This window comes from Cucurbita moschata, unplaced genomic scaffold (assembly GCF_002738365.1).
Source record: "Cucurbita moschata cultivar Rifu unplaced genomic scaffold, Cmos_1.0 Cmo_Scf00015, whole genome shotgun sequence".
Classification (NCBI taxonomy): Eukaryota; Viridiplantae; Streptophyta; class Magnoliopsida; order Cucurbitales; family Cucurbitaceae; genus Cucurbita; species Cucurbita moschata.
In genome coordinates, this window is record NW_019268531.1 from 1,175,215 (window position 1) to 1,191,526 (window position 16,312).

At 37.6% G+C, this 16,312-nt stretch overlaps 3 protein-coding genes across 8 annotated transcripts; 1 reads left to right on the forward strand and 2 right to left on the reverse strand.

Annotated features, from left to right (window-relative positions):
* Positions 1–138: 138 nt before the first annotated feature.
* On the reverse strand, positions 139–4,626 carry LOC111453709 (protein SPT2 homolog). 2 transcript variants are annotated; one of them, XM_023094917.1, is made up of 9 exons: positions 4,357–4,626; positions 3,327–3,567; positions 2,738–2,855; positions 2,175–2,243; positions 1,966–2,086; positions 1,166–1,839; positions 924–1,060; positions 628–714; positions 139–550 (listed from the first exon to the last, which is right to left on the reverse strand). In XM_023094917.1, the coding sequence occupies exons 2-9, from the start codon at positions 3,560–3,562 to the stop codon at positions 436–438; spliced, it is 1,557 nt and encodes a 518-aa protein (XP_022950685.1). In that variant the 5' UTR covers positions 3,563–3,567; positions 4,357–4,626; the 3' UTR covers positions 139–435. The 2 variants fall into 2 exon arrangements, with proteins under 2 accessions (XP_022950685.1, XP_022950686.1); XM_023094918.1 differs by having other exon boundaries at positions 3,327–3,562; positions 4,357–4,625.
* A 1,798-nt stretch (positions 4,627–6,424) lies between these two features.
* On the reverse strand, positions 6,425–9,379 carry LOC111453577 (phosphoenolpyruvate carboxykinase (ATP)-like). Its single transcript, XM_023094713.1, has 10 exons — positions 9,033–9,379; positions 8,758–8,936; positions 8,521–8,674; positions 8,234–8,419; positions 7,864–8,162; positions 7,619–7,792; positions 7,468–7,533; positions 7,213–7,391; positions 6,787–7,125; positions 6,425–6,688 (listed from the first exon to the last, which is right to left on the reverse strand). Exons 1-10 carry the CDS (start codon positions 9,284–9,286, stop codon positions 6,545–6,547), a joined length of 1,974 nt encoding a protein of 657 aa, XP_022950481.1. The 5' UTR covers positions 9,287–9,379; the 3' UTR covers positions 6,425–6,544.
* A 1,369-nt stretch (positions 9,380–10,748) lies between these two features.
* On the forward strand, positions 10,749–15,903 carry LOC111453880 (protein RMD5 homolog). Of its 5 annotated transcripts, XR_002712316.1 has the most exons (4): positions 10,752–10,850; positions 12,852–14,356; positions 14,449–14,607; positions 15,632–15,903. XR_002712316.1 is itself a non-coding variant. In XM_023095167.1 (3 exons), the coding sequence occupies exon 3, from the start codon at positions 12,867–12,869 to the stop codon at positions 14,031–14,033; it is 1,167 nt and encodes a 388-aa protein (XP_022950935.1). In that variant the 5' UTR covers positions 10,749–10,850; positions 11,038–11,168; positions 12,852–12,866; the 3' UTR covers positions 14,034–14,312. The 5 variants fall into 5 exon arrangements, 3 of the variants coding, with proteins under 3 accessions (XP_022950935.1, XP_022950937.1, XP_022950936.1); XM_023095167.1 differs by lacking the exons at positions 14,449–14,607; positions 15,632–15,903 and adding an exon at positions 11,038–11,168 and having other exon boundaries at positions 10,749–10,850; positions 12,852–14,312; XR_002712317.1 differs by lacking the exon at positions 15,632–15,903 and having other exon boundaries at positions 12,852–14,152; positions 14,449–15,019.
* Positions 15,904–16,312: the final 409 nt, after the last annotated feature.

Here is a 16,312-nt window from a genome sequence, read left to right on the forward strand (position 1 = left end):
TCTGTCAAGTGGCAACTGGTTCAATCACATTACATTCTCGTCGTGCATTCATGAAAAATTCATTACACACGTTAAACTGTCTACGAACAAATTGAATCAGGAATTTTTCTTCCAAGAGAAAAATAAAATCAAATATAATGACGCAATCGCTAGGATTATTGAAATTGAATGTGATTGAATCGCCATAGAGCCTTGGGTAAATACAGGGGGCCTTCAACAATGTTGTCAGCGAAGTTAAGAATTAATTTTTGCAATCTACAAAAGGAAATCCCCATAATTAAGCTGCAGCTTCTTGCACTAAAGAAATTGAAAATACAACAAACTGTGATTTGGAGCGAGGCGGGACTTCTTCGATGATTTAATCAAAGTAACAAATGATGTTAAATCTACCCATATAAACCTTTCCCAAAAAAATAAAAAAAAAATAAAAAAACACTAACTGCTGCCTCTCGATTTTTTAAGCCTTTTTATTCTCGCACGCCTCTCCCGTTCTTCTTCTTCCTGGATCAGACGAAGTTGCTCTTCATCCTCCTTCCTTGCTATTTTTGCACTGTATGACAAGTAAATATGTAAATATAGAATGAAGGAGAAAACCCTCGATTGTAAGAGAATAAATTACATCTTTACCTTCTTTTCTCCTCCATCATTATATCATCAAAATTGGCCTCCATATCGCTATCGTCATCATCTTGAGAAAATTTTGCAGGATTATATCTGCAGAGAAGTCAGAAATAGTGTTGGAATGAGACGATATCAGAATATTCAAAATGAAAATTGTGCATCCTTATAAACAATTATTGTATCTGCAAGAGTCAAGAAATCATCGCATTTACAAAACTATTCAACAATTAGTCTGGTGTCATGGGGCCTTCTCTCCTCAGAAACTGACTACAATATGAATGAGATCAGTGAAATATACTTGCCGAAACATTTTTCTGATTAGACTAATAGCTTCATCACCCTCATCATCAGAGTATCGTCTTGCAGGCCTTTTCTTGGGTCGCTGATCATTCACGGTCGGACGTGATAAAGCTTGTCTTTGAGGTGGTGGCTTGCTTATCTGTTAGTTTCATCACACAGATGGTTAAGAGGTGTACATCCAGCACAAGCGAAGGAAATTTTTTCTACACAAATTGAAAGTGAGTTTAGAATGAGGATATATAACCTGAGGTCTTGATGATGCTGGCCGGTTTGGTGCTACTTTGGCCTTAGATGGTAATCGCATTTCATTCCTCTTATCTTCAAGCTTCTTTGACGGCAATGGCTTGTGCACGCCAGGTACAGAATTCTTCATACCTGGTAGAGAAGGTTTCTTCTGCACGTGAGAAGATGAAGCTTTTGGAGCCACCATTGGCCGTCCAGGACCACTCCCATTGTTGCTATTACCCTGAGGCCGGCCAATACCATTCCCATGGTTGCTATAACCCTGTGGCCGGCCAGGACCATTCCTGTTGTTGCTATAACCCTGTGGCCGGCCAGGACCATTCCCGTTGTTGCTATTACCCATTGGCCGGCCAGGACCATTCCCGTTGTTGCTATTACCCACTGGCCGGCCAGGACCATTCCCGTTGCTATTACCCACTGGCCGGCCAGGACCATTCCCATGGTTGCTATTACCCACTGGCCGGCCAGGACCATTCCCATGGTTGCTATTACCCAATTGTTTCTTAGCCTTCATCATAGACAAATTGGGTTTACAAGAAGATGCAGACTTGTTATTGGGATGCATTTGCCCATTCATAGGAACAGATTTATGATCTTTATGCCCGACGTGAATATTCTGACGAGGATTACTCAGAGGCTGCTTACTTTTCATGGGAATATGAGCTGAACGTGCCTCTAAAACAGGAACAAAGAAACAATAATAAGTTAGTTTACTCGTTCCATGTAGATTTTAAATTTTTTAAAAGAAGTTTCTAACTCAAACCTGACAACTACAATTGACACGATCCAACAGCAACATACCAGTACTTGGGGCAAAAACACTTGTTGAAGGCTCTTTTGTAGAAGCAGGAACATGTGCATCCTCGGAAAATAGAAAGGAGTAGTCTCTGGTATCCTTTAGTTTTTGAACTTTTGTTTGCTTCTGCATAATAATTCATTACATCCATCAAATCTGACAATGTGGAAGAGAGAGAGAGTATAATTAACAAAGAAATGCCAGCTAGAAGTACCTCGTTTATGATTCTCGGTGGAGCCTTAGGTTTGGAAGCTGCACTGTTGGAACCATGACTCTTCTTATTCTGCCAACACATGCATAATCATCAGGTTTAATATTCTTCGAAGGCCATTAATAAATGCTCTCAAAAGATAAAATTGGACATTCACGAAATTGTGCAAATTCCCTTTTCTCGCGTTTGGTTCTGCCAATTGGTTTGAGTACTTCAGTCTACGTGAAACAGCAAGTAGAATAACACCAAATATACAAATAATTTTCACCCAGCCATCTTAGCAATAACAGAAAATTGAATCAAGTTCTTTGGAAAAATAATTTAGTCATGTAACCATGTGGGTATACAACGAAATTAAGACGCAAAACAATACATAATTTGCATATTCAAGGTAGCCAAGCAATAAGAGAATAAAAAACGGTCAGTTGACAAACAATTTTAATTTTTATGTTTATAAAAAATTGTTTTGCCAAAACAATACAGCCTTCCTTCTCCTATCAGCCATTTATACATAAAATGACATAAACACACAAAACTAGAAACAATATGGAGGTTATGATACTTACACCATGATTGTGGTCAGAAACCCTAGATGCCAAGTGCTGGTTCTCTAATAATGACTTGCTTTCTTGAATTACTCTTTGAGAAATGACAGGTTGAGAAGGTCCAAAGAATGACCCAAAACTGCAGCAATTAACATAAAAGTTTCAAGCATTAACACTCGATTGGGGCATTATAAGGCCTATAGTTGGAATATTCGTATTGGGCGTATAGTTGGAAGTAATATTCATATTGGTTTCATAACGAAGAAGAACAATCTCCTTAATCAGAAATAAAAGGAGAAAAGACAGCACTAGAAAACCTTGCAATGGATGTTTTCAAAGACTTCCCAATAATCTAAGATCCAAAAATTAATATTCTTCGATTTATATCATTAAATAAACATGATATACCCACATTTCATGGATGCACCTCCGTCCAAATGTAAATTATAACATCTGCTTAATTCTCTATGGCCCTTAAAGTACTATGACAAACATTTTTACTCTAAAATACTTGAACACTGTAAGCTACCAAAGGGAAAACATAGGAAATTAAATCTACGAATATGTTATGGCCAAAACCCATCATGAAGAGCTTCAGGCTGAAACTTACTTGTCATAAGGAAGCTTCTTCTTGTCGTTAGACTTCAAGTGAGAACCACCATCTTTTTTTGCCTGCTTTCTAATTCTTTCTTTCAGTCGTTGCCTTAGTTCAAGATATTTTATTTCTTCCTTGGTAGGCTTAGAGTCCCTCACCTCTTCATATTCCTCCTCCTCTTCTTCTTCATACATTTGATCATCATCTTCATATTCATCATACTCATCATAGTCTTCCATCGAATGTTCCATCTATGCTACACAACAAGATTAAAGATATAAACTTTCAGAATGTTTATTTTTTTAACATCTTTCAAGATGGCATCCCATGTGTCTAGACCAATCATGAGTGATTAATAAGATTCACATTCGAAAATGCAAAATACAATAAAACAAAATGAATTCATAAGAATGGCAAAATCACAACCAGAGTAATGACATGATATTTTGTAGAAATAAAATACAGCTTCTTCTGCAGCGAAAATTCTCCACACATCGACATAGGGTAGTTCAGGATTCCATTAATTTAAATACTTTCAAATTCAAAAAGAGGTTATTTTGCACTTCAAGAATCAAGATCATCTCATCGATAGTTACCCTATTTTTCAGATCAAAATTTCCTGGTTGCACGTTGAAATATGAGTTTCAAACCCCGACACTAAAAAAAATAGACTTGGCACGTTTTATCAAACCAAAAAAAAGAAAGAAGCAAAAGCTGTACATGAAATCTCCAATCTACTAAAATCCAAATGATCGAACTTGATTGCGCGAGAAACGGTTTCGAGACACCAACGAGATCGATCGTACAAGAGCCGAAACCAAAAATAGATTCAAATCAATCAAACCCTAACCAAAACCTAATGATAAAGAAGACAAGAGTCGAAATCGAAATGGCAGATCTCTGAATCCCAATCAACAAACCTCGAAACCATCAAACGTAACAGAAAAACATCGCAAAAAAATAAAAATTAAAAAAAGAGAGAAAAAATTGAAATTCAACGAATCGCACAATCAAAATGAGATCGAGATCGGAAAAAAAAAAATACCTGAAAACGATGAAAATCGCCTGGAATCGGATGGAACCCTTGAAAAAATAGAGCAAAGAGAAAGGGAAAGGCGGGCGGGAGAAGGAGAAGGCGCGAGATCTGTAGATGGAATGCAATGGCGAACGGAAAGAAGGGGGTTTCGCGGGGATGAGATAGATATAAAAGGAAGCGGCAGGAGAAGGGGCGAGAAGCAAAGGGCGCAGTACTAACGTGCGCAGGGGTCGTCGTGACCTATTCATATTGTGAATTGGGGGAATCGACTATGCGGAGGCCTCGTTAGTTGGTTTAGTAAAATGAGTTTTGAAAGACCATTGTTATGTTAAACCCAAAAATATTCCCTCTTCAACTTTTTCTTAATTAGAACTAACAATTCATCGTCCTCCGCGTAATTTTAGATTTTACACGCTTTTAACCATTTTTTTATCTCCCCCTCTCTAAATTACTAATCTGCCCTTCACTCTTGATGCTTCATGTTATTGGGCCCTCAGTTGCCCCAAACGTATTCGTCTTTCGACCTCTCGCTCGGCCCATTTACAATAATTTCTTTCTTCCGCCCTAAGACTTCAAACTTTACGAGAATTATAAAAATTTTAATTTCGGAATGGAGAGGAAAAACAACTAATAGAGTGTTTTTTTTTTTTTTTTTTTTTTGGAGAGGCAGTAGAAAACATTTTTTACTCGTTCGATAAATAGGATCGAGACAAGATTAACCCACGTTCTTTTTCTTGCTATATTAAAAAATTAACTAATTAATTAATTTTTAAACTTTAATCGTAATATTTAAACTCATAAAATGTGATAGATTCTTTTTAATTATCAAACATTATGTTGTAATATTCAAATCTGGATTTTAGAAATTATGGTGATAGAACGTTGTATATGTGTATGTTTTGTGCCTGTTTGCTTATAAAAAATATTGATTTATTTTTACAAAATTTTAATGATATTTTAAAATAAATACTTTCCAAATAACTATATTCTAAAGAATAATAAACTAGAGAAATATTATTAAAAATTCAATTCTGCAAAAAAAAAAATTGGAATGAAAAATGAAACCGGTGACATTGAGGGAGATCTTCTCCATTATGCGCCACCCGTAGGCATGTCTATAAGAAAATATGTAAATAACGAGAAAAACTCACTTTCAAACTTAATCTTCCTGTGTAAGAGTAATGCATGTTTTCGTCTCATTATATCTTAGGTATCTTATGGTCGAAAGGTTGATTATGTCTCACTTATGAATTAAAGTAATTCAACCCATTTCTAGGAGAATGATTGAGGAACAAGATAGGATTTAAGGACAAAAGAGCTTTGATTAAAGAACAATCATATTATGATTTTCGTAAAGAACAATTATTGTCACAACTCCATGTCTTCTGGTCACTTATTTTATCTTCATGTATATGAATTGAGATTCTTACCCACAAACCTAATGTGCTAGAGATTCAAATCTTAAAAAAAAAAAAAAAAAACTGAGCTTCTTCCATTACGTTAATTAATTACCTCTATTATTGATTTAAGAGAGAGATTAATTACCTCTATTTTTTGAAAATTATATTGGTTTATTCCTTCTATTATTTGATTTTTTAACACAATTCTTAGATGACTTATTTTAAAACTTGAGAGGAAGTCTTATAAGGAATGTCTTTTGGGAGCCAACGTTCTAGCTGGCACACTACTCGGATATCTTTTATTGCAATTCAAGCCTATTGCATCTTTGAACCTTTCTTTTCAGACATTTTCTCGAAGTTTTTAAAATACATAAGTTAGAAATAGATTGTCACACCTTGATGAGAAATGTTTCGTTTCTCTCTTCACTCAACCAGAGATCTCACGTGAACCCAACATGAAAGAAATTTGTTTGTTGTGTCTTACACAAGTGGATGAAAGTTTGAAAAGGGTAATTTGCATGCTAATTCTTAGAAGATGAAGAACATTAATATCATAGACTTTAACTAAAGTTTAAAAATACATGTATATTTTGCCGATCAGATTATGAATTTGAAGTTTTAATTATGTGTGAATTATAATGAAGACAAGAAAAAGAAGCTAAAAAAGAAAAGAATTCTTCAAAATTGGCGGTACATAAACTTGCATAAAATATGTGGAACTGTGGTCTTTACATGACAATGCATTAAACCAAATGGAAAGAAAAAATGTATGCAAAAGCAAACCCCTTTTTATTGGGTTAAAAAATGGGACCAGCAGCAAGGATTTGCTCAGCCAGAGTATTGTCTTCACCAATCTTGTAGTTGGTAAATGTCTCGAAATTGTTCTTGAAAAGAGTAGCCAATTTCAGCAGCGTTTCATTGTACGCATCTTTGTTCGACCACTGCAAAAAAAAAAAGAACCCCAAATCAAGATCAACGACTAATTGGAAGAAAGTTTTTAATTTCTAGATAGTATAGATTATAATATCACTCTTCTTACCGTGCTTATTGGGTCCAAAATCTCGGAGGGAACTCCTTCAATGGCGGTGGGGATTTCGAGGCCAAATACTTTAGTTTTACGGTAATTCGCTTTGAGAAGCTCGCCGGAATGAATGGCGTCGATGATTTTTCTAGTGTAAGAAAGCTTAATACGGCTACCGGAGCCATATCGGCCGCCGGACCAGCCGGTGTTGACGAGCCAGCCGGTGGCACCGTGCTTCTGCATCTTTTGGGCGAGCATGGCGGCGTACTTTGTGGGATGTAACATAATGAAAGCCGCACCAAAGCAAGCCGAGAATGTCGCTTGTGGCTCTTTTATACCGTCTTCGGTCCCAGCCACCTACAATTTCAATTTTCGAATCAGCCTTCGTCCAACGAAGTAATTACTTACAATTTAAAAAGTTTATTTTTTTATTTTTATTTTTACCAATGCAGTATATCCACTGATGAAATGGTACATGGTTTGAGCCAAATTGAGCTTGCTCACTGGTGGAAGCACCCCAAATGCGTCACAAGCCAATAATATAACGTTCTTTGGGTGTGGCCCCACGCATGGTATCTTAGCGTTCGGTATGTACTCGATTGGGTACGCCGCTCGAGTATTCTCTGTGTCATTAAAAACAAAATATACATATATATATAATTGATTACGTTTATAATCGCTATTTTAATTAATTAATACCTGTAACTGAATTGTCCGAATAGTCCACTTCTCTGGTGTGCTCATCAAACACGACATTTTCTAACACTATCCAAACCAAACAAACCATTTCAATAAAAGGGACTTACTATTACACAAAATTCACGAGAAGGAGAGTTGTTATTGCTATTACCGGTTCCAAATTTGATGGCATTCCAAATATCAGGCTCTTTCTCTCGAGAAAGGTCAATGCACTTAGCATAGCAACCTCCTTCAATATTTGAGACACCATTGTCGCCCCAACAATGCTCATCGTCTCCAATCAAATAACGGTTGTGATCGGTGGATAAAGTAGTCTTTCCGGTACCTAAAAGAAAACGAATAATTTTAAGAAACAATATAATATTAAATTTGTCAAAAAAAGATGTTGGTGTGAACCTGATAATCCAAAGAAGAGGGCGACGTCGCCATCTTTCCCCATGTTGCAGCCAGAATGCAAGGAGAGAATCTGTCGCTTGGGCATGAGATAGTGCATAAGACTGAACAGCCCCTTCTTCATCTCACCCGCGTATTGGGTTCCAAGGATCACCATTTCCCTCCTAGCCAGATTCATATCTATGCTGGTTGAAGATGTCATGTAATGAGTGAAACGGTTGCAGGGGAACTGTCCGGCATTGTATATTGTGAAATCCGGCGTCCCAAAAGTCTCCAACTCTTCCTCCGTTGGTCGGATGCACCTACCAAAACAAACCCATCAATTTAACTTACCCGCCGTTTTAAAAGGCTCAAGTATTTTTCTGTTACTTACATGTTATGCATGAACAACGAGTGGTAAGCCCTGGCAGAGACAATTCGGACTTTGAGTTTGTTCTGGGGATCCCAATTCAAGAATTGGTCGTTGACGAAGACCTTGTCCAGAGAGTTCAAGTAATCCACGGCTCTTTCTCTGTTGACCGTGAAAGTGTGCTCATCCATTTCAATGTTTGGAGATCCCCTGCAGTCCAAAACAAAAAGGCAGAGATTATTAATAATGATCGAATGAAGTAAACACAAAACTGCGGAAGACGGCGTGGTTTGAAGAAGGATGATGCTTACTTTCCCCACCAGAGCTCTTTCTCGGTGTTCGCATCCTTAACAATTCGCTTGTCTCTTGGAGACCGTCCGGTCTTGGCTCCAGAAAGCGTGGCCAATGCCCCTGTCGATGTAAAAAACGAGCCCCTCTCGTACCTTATGGCCTGCTCGTACAACTCTGCAAAACGACGCCGTCTACATTCAGCTAAAAGATGATAAAATATAATTAGATTAAATATGGAATTTATGTTTTCTTTGGACCTGCAGGGGAGAGATTGTACAGGACGTGTGTGAATTTCAATGAGCTGTCGCTGATGTTGATGGTGGGTGCGAATTGGTGGTGCGCCACGTGTGCAATCTTCGAAGTTGGAGTTTTTCGAGCCGGGTCTCCTTTCACCACTTTTGGCCCAGTTTCTCTCGTCAATGATGCTAACGATGCACTGAATCACAATTTCCACCCAAACAAATCTTATATTAAAAAAAAAAAAAAACGAAGCCGTATTTCGGTGGTTTCTTTTTGGTTGCATGTGTTGTACCTGATTGACTGGAGCTGCTGCCTCTGGCGATCTTCTTCTGAAAGAACAGAGAAGGCCGAGGGAGAGGAGCCGGTCGGTGTAGTGGGCGTGGATCGCTTCTTCTGCAGGCTATGAAGTTCATCGATGGTTTGGGCCTTGATGGGCGACGAGCTGCCGTCGTGGCAGACTCCGTTTCCATGCTTCGGCGACGTCTGAACTTGCGTGGAAGATCCGTTGGCAACTCCGTTCCCGTTCTTCATCTTGGAATCGGCCATCGGAATCGGAATAGTTGTTTAGACAGAGGGAATATGAATAAGAGAAATGTACAGGCAAAGAAGTTTAGGTGAATGCTTGGATCATTCGAAGTGTGGAGACACAGAGCGGATGAGAGTGCGAAATGGGAGTTGTGGGGGATCCCTTTTTAAAGGCTTCAGGAGCACAGCTTTAGCAGTTAATTAACCAGGGTGTAACTTGACCATGGTTAAAAGTCTTCTCCAAATTCCCAAGTATACGTGAGAAGTACACGGGTAACCTAGAGTTAGATTTTGTGATGTTCATTCCCCTCGTCTCCGGATCATTGTCATCTCTCTTTTCTTTTTCCCAAATAAGGTCAACCCACCAATTTATTAGGAAGAACCATAATTAATTTGGTTCGGTTCCATTTTAGAAAGAAAAAACCGACCCGACCATTCTGTAAATAAAACTCGAAAAACCTAATCGAACGGATGGATTGTGATTAATTGGTTTGGTCCGGTTTAGATTAATTAGAATTAAGGACATGGTTAGAGAAGCTTTTGCGGAAATTTAGTTTGAGCAGCGTGCCCAAAATTTCCGACCACTTTTTGTCGAATTGCTAACATCAACCTCGAAACACTTTCGTGTGGCTGTCCATTTTTTGAGTTAATGGCTATTGTTCTTTTAAATCCTAAAACGTAAATAGCAACGTTAGCTCTAATATTGTTTTTCACCTCCATAAGTTCAACAAAATTTACTAACGTAAACAAAATATTTATAATAACGAGTTTAAATTTATTTATTTACAGATAGTGAAATGTTTATATACTGATTTAAGTAGTTTTTTTGTTTTCGAGGAATGTCCCAATAAATTAGTATTAGAAGCAGAATGAGCACAAAGTGGCGAAGGAAGGGATGGCAACAACAACCAAGCGGGGTGGTCTATATTCGTTATTGGCAGGCAGGGTGACGTGGGAACCAGCCGCTTATTCCGATGAAGATATGGACAGGCGCCACGTCACAAATGCTTGGCTCGCCGTCGGTTCCCACCAACCCAATACGATACGGTGAGTTGTTGGCGACGCCGTTTATGAAAATTAAGCCCCTCTTATTTAATAATAATTTAATTATTCCGCGTGTTTTATTTTATTTTATTTTCTAATGCCAATAACATAAAAAGATTGGTTCAATCCGTAAATATAGACTTTGAATTTACGATTTTGGCCCTAAACTTTCAAGAATTATGACCTGACCTTCTTCAACATCTTCCCGTTCCCCTTCATAACCGGCTCCGACGCCGGCGCCGGCACCAACGCTGGTGGTCCATGACTTGGCCAGTATTATTATTCTGGACAATATTACAAATCAGATTATTACACTTTTTTAATATCAAATTAAAATTAGAAAAACAATAAATTAAATTAATGCGTTAGATAATTTTGCGTCTTTCAATTTTGTATAATTCTCTTTAGAAAAAAATTTGTGGAGAACAATATTATTTGAATGAATGAATAAACATCCATATTTTAATAATTTTCATATAAAGCTGTATACGGAAATGGAAAGGGAAAAATCCCTCCGTTCGGCTCCCTACTTCCCGGCAAGGTTTCTTCTCTTCTCTTCCCTCCTCTTCTTCTTGCTGAGATCTATGCATACACTTCCTTCTCCTTTCACTATATTCAGATCTAATTTTCATATGCTCCTGCATTTTTGTTCTATCGATTTTCATCTTTTTCTCCGGATAAGTTTCTTTTCCTATCTCAATCGGTTTACTCTCGATTTTTTTTTTCAGATTCGCATCTCCGTCGTGCCTTGCTTCCAATCCATCAATTTCTTATCTTTGAAATATATATATTTAATTTTTTAAAATTTTCTCTTTATCTGATTTTGAAGTGATAACAGGTGTTGGGAACTTCTCTCGTTGTGCGAATTATAGTTTTTTGTTTTGTTCATTGGCTTTCAGTGTTTTTATTTTTGTCCCCTATTTCTTGGGGTTGTACATGTTAGTCCATTATCTTCAAGTTCTTTCCCCGAGTTTGATCGTTTTACGTCGGATTTCGGTTACTGCATAAGCTAGTAGTTTCTGTGTTCGCTCTACTGTTGAATTGGTTAGTAATAATCGAATGGTCGGTTGTAATTGATATATCGGTAATTGTTATTGAGAATGAAAATTGACTTGTATTCATTTTTTCCATCACATCTCGTCACTAATCGGTAATGTGATGTTAAGTGTCTTTAAGATAGAAGTAATAGACACTGGATACCCTTCAGTTAGCTCTATTACATCTGTTGTCTTAAGAAAATGGCTGTCTCAATTGTTTTCTAAATGTGCATTTGCCTTTCAGCTATTTGAAAATTATAGTTATTTTTTCCTACAGAGTAGAGGATCTCTGTAGTAATGCATATTCTGCAGAAGTGTTTGAATGAGACACTCTTAAGCATTTTTTAAAAGAACCCTAAGAATTAATGATATTTAGAGTTGCTTTTCATGACTAGGGACCTGTAGATTTGGATCGTTTTTTTAAATTTTGGTTTCAATTACCAACATACAATTACCGTTTGGTTTATATGCTAGGAGCACATTGGTCCCAGAAGATATTTGAATTAGATGCCTCAAGTATTTGGTAAAGAATTCTTGTGATCACTATTTTATTACACCAAGGAAACATGTGTGTAAACGTGCTTTTGAACCTAGCTGTAGATGCGGTGCCTCATATTGTGAGCCCACTATTATTGCTTTAGTACAACATTTGTTATTAAACTAGGGTTAAATCAGATCAAGGAAAGGAAAACAAAATACTGTTAATTCATCTTCTTCATTTGAGCTTCTTACTAGATGCTCTTCCTCTGCATTAGATGTGGAGAAAATTGGAGATGAGATCCAAGAGGAAGATTTAGTGGGCAATAAGTTGAATGGTGTGGAAAATTTGAGTGGGACAGTGATGATAAGTTTTAATTTTTAGATGTTTAGATGTGATTTTGTAGCTATAATTCTAAGGAAGTGGCAAAGCGAAAGACTCATAATATTTGAGCTCTGTCAGCGCTTTATATTTAGATTTGATCTTCACAACTAGTGACCTATATGTCTGGTTCATTACTTACTTTTTGTTCAATTAGTACTTACATGTCGCTGAATTTTTATGTCTTGGGAACTCATCGATCTATTAAAGTGGCAACTTGAGCCAAAGCTAACTGTTAAGGCATCCCCAAAGGTAGTTCGTTGGAATCTCCACTCTCATGTCTGAATTTTAATACTAGGGTGAATATAAATATATGGAGGAACTGAAGCTATGAAAACATTTTGGTCATTACTATCTACGGGAAAAATCCCGCTATTATCTTTTAGGATTTCTGCTATAAAGTAGGTAAATGAGTTTACTTTATGAGTACTCGGACATTTTCTTTCCTTAGTAGAACTTTGTAATAAATTAATGGTATACTTTTTATCTTACTTTTACCTCCTGCCTCTTTCCTCTCCATTAGTATTTCTTTGCATTTTTGTCTTTAGGTTTCTTGGCACCTTGATATCCCTCCATTCCATTTTTTTGGTAACAATTTCTGCTTGTTATTGAACAAACTTGTTTGATAATCCGAGTTTCTTTGCAGGTATTAGACTAAGAAATGGAGTTGAATAGCATTAAAGATGCATTTGATCGTGTGACGAAGAAGCAGAAATTATCTTCTTCCAAAAGTCAAGAAGTAGTTGATCAAATCCATCTGGAGATGGAGCAGGTGCTACACAAAATACAGTTTGCTGATAATCCTGAATGTCCAATTGATTTGAATTCAGTTTTTGCTGAACTCAAAACTAAATTAAAAGATATTGCGCCACTCGCTCAGCTTGAAAGCACACAAAAGGAGTTGAATGCTGCCCGAACCAAGTATCCTAAGCTTGTGGAGAAATCTTTCAATCCAGATATATCAAAAGCTTATAGAAACGTTGACTTTGATAGGCATACTGTTGACCATATTATTGCTCGTCATTTCTATCGCCAGGGTATGTTTGAACTTGGTGACTGCTTTATTAGCGAGGCTGGCCAGTCAGAATCTTCTGCCTCATTGAGGTCTCCATTTCAGGAAATGTATCAGATCCTTGAAGCAATGAAGTACCGGAATCTAGAGCCAGCTATGAATTGGGCTCTGAGTAACTCGAATAAACTTAAGGAGTGTGGGTCGGATATTCTGCTAAAACTTCATACCATGCAGTTCATGGGGATTCTACAGAAGGGCGATAGACATGACGCTTTGAAGTATGCTAGGACGTACCTGGCTCCTCTTGCATCCAACCACATGGCTGAACTTCAGAAGCTTATGGCTTGCCTATTGTGGACAGGAAGGCTTGATTGCTCCCCATACTCCCAATCACAATTAATGTCAGTAGCCAATTGGGATAAAATTGCTGAAGAGCTTATAAGACAGTACTGCAATTTTCTTGGTCAGTCCTACGAGAGCCCATTGGGCGTAGTGGTTGCAGCAGGGGTACAGGGATTGCCTCTCCTCCTGAAGTTTATGAATGTCATGGCGGGGAAAAAACATGAATGGCAATCTACGAAGCAGTTGCCTGTGCCCGTCGAGTTGGATAGAGAATTTCAGTTCCATTCCATCTTTGTTTGTCCAGTATCGAAGGAACAGTCAACCGAAGAAAATCCACCAATGTTGATGCTGTGTGGCCACGTCCTCTGCAAGCAGTCTATCATCAAGATGTCTAAAAACAGCACAAAATCGTTTAAGTGCCCATATTGTCCCACAGACATTGATTCTACACGGTGTAGGCCATTGTACTTTTGACGCTTACACAAAAGGGTCGGTTAATGTTGCATGAAACTCCCTCTCTTCAACTGAACCAGTATTTGCTGGATGTGGTCGTATGGTGTAACAAAGGGTGTTAAATGTGGGGAAAAATGATGGTCAGTTGTGTACTGCTTGATGCTGTATTTTTTTGTAAATACATATTTTTCCTACGTGCTGGGATGTAGAGCAAGTTACTCGACAGACATCTCTCAAGGCTTGGTAGATTTACAGCAAGGGAGTGTCCGTTGGTTGCTTTAAATAAATATAGTTTCTTCTTCTTTTTTTTTTTCCAACAAAAGTACAACTGAGATCATGGAAATGTGAGCCCCAATATTAAATTACTTAGATTTTGTCAATTGAAACAGAAATCTACCAGCTCATGGGTGCTTAGGTTTTTGTGGCCTTCTTTCAGGTACTGATTCGGCGATGGGCCTAATTTCATCGCCATTAGGCCTTGACGATGGAGATGGGGAATTTAATGTTAGGCCAATACAGATCCATGCCTCCTGTCACCCAACTATACCAATCAGTGACAAGCTACATCAGAACACATCCGAGAAGAATACTGAAGGTTAGTTCACAATAACTTTCAAAAGTAGTACTCTTAAGTGAATTATTATCATCATTATTTTATCAGAATTCAGAACTTGGGAAGAAAGCACTAATTAAATGTTTCTTCTTGTAATTTATTTTGTTTTCAATTATCCCAAGTCTTCCTCACTAACTTCTAAGGTTCTAACTATCACTGTTACTGTTTTTAAAGTTATGTCAAACTCATTCTTACCCGTGCATATTGAAAAGTTCCTACATTTCTTTAAGATCTATATCCAATGATTTTACATACTTCCCTTACTATTTGTATATTCTGCACAAAATGATTCGTGTGTCATACTGTTGAGGACGCAAGAATATTTGAAAGAAAGGATAAAGACTTACCCCTTGATTACTAACTTTTGCACCTCCTCCTCAAGTCTTTTGTCGCTCATTATGGAGACCTTGCTGCCCACACAGACATAGGGTTTATGATGATGATGCACCACCTTCACCATTTTTTATTGAATAAATAGAATGGGCAGTAAGCACTAGGGGGGCTGCTGATACCCACATACACTACTTTATTATTAGAATATAGTCATAGACATGATTCATGCTCCTTCAACCAATACACTATCAAAACTAAAGTAAAGCTAAATAATACGGAGCTTAAACCACTCATCATAATTGGTTCCAAAAGTCTGCGCAAATTAAGGAGGTCATTAGCTCTTCAAAAGGCGCGCAGTAAAGAAACCCTCTAAAAATGAAAGCTTAGAAAAGCCTCCACTCTCATCCCAAACCTTTTCTTACCTTCTGGCCTTTTTTAGCCCTTGAAGGGACGTTGAAAAGGCACTTCTTTCTCGCATTGACGTGTTTGAGTTTTGTGGTGGCTGATCCCTTCTTCCCTGAATTGTGATTTGTTTAGACATGGAAATGGGAGTTTTTGAGGGTGGAGTGAAAATATATCTACCATTTAGGCATTTCCAATGCTATAAGAGTACGAGGAATGTATCCACTGTTGTCACTGACATATATTCATACCCTCAATATTTGAAATGTAGGTGTTGAAGTCATAGATAGACCCACTGTCACAGGATTGTTAGTTGTATTCGAAGATCAAAATCCAAATCTTGAGCTTCGCGATTTGATTTGGGTAGGTGGTGGTGGTAGCTGCATCTTCCAGGGAATCTCTACTTACTACCACAAGGGAAATTTTTGTGGGTTATTATAACTATAAGATCAAAACTTTCCTCTGGACCTACTGATTCACTAAAACTTTGACCTTTTGCTTTTGGAGAAAAAGAAACAACGATACACCAGCACTTTCACCATCTACCTTCACTCACTCTCTTTTTTTCTGTCCATTGATGATGTTTGAGGTTATCCAGAGTGTTCCCTTTTCCACTATCTTTTTCTTTTATTTGACCTTTGACAGACTAAAGAAATGGTAGTGCGCCGAATGTGGTTGTGAGAGCGGCGGAGATATTCATATCCAAATATCTACCAATTCATACCCCTCCTTTCGACAACAATATCATATCAACCACAACACCCAAATGTATACTCTAATTAAATGTCTTCCTTCATCATGACTAAATACGCTTTTCATTAAATATAAACCCCTTCGCATAGAAGCCACCCACATGACCTCCCTCCATCCTGTCCCAAATTCTTAAATCCTCCGAAAAGAAATACCATACTGTTTAATTAATTTATTTAAATCATTCTAAAAGCAGAGCAAA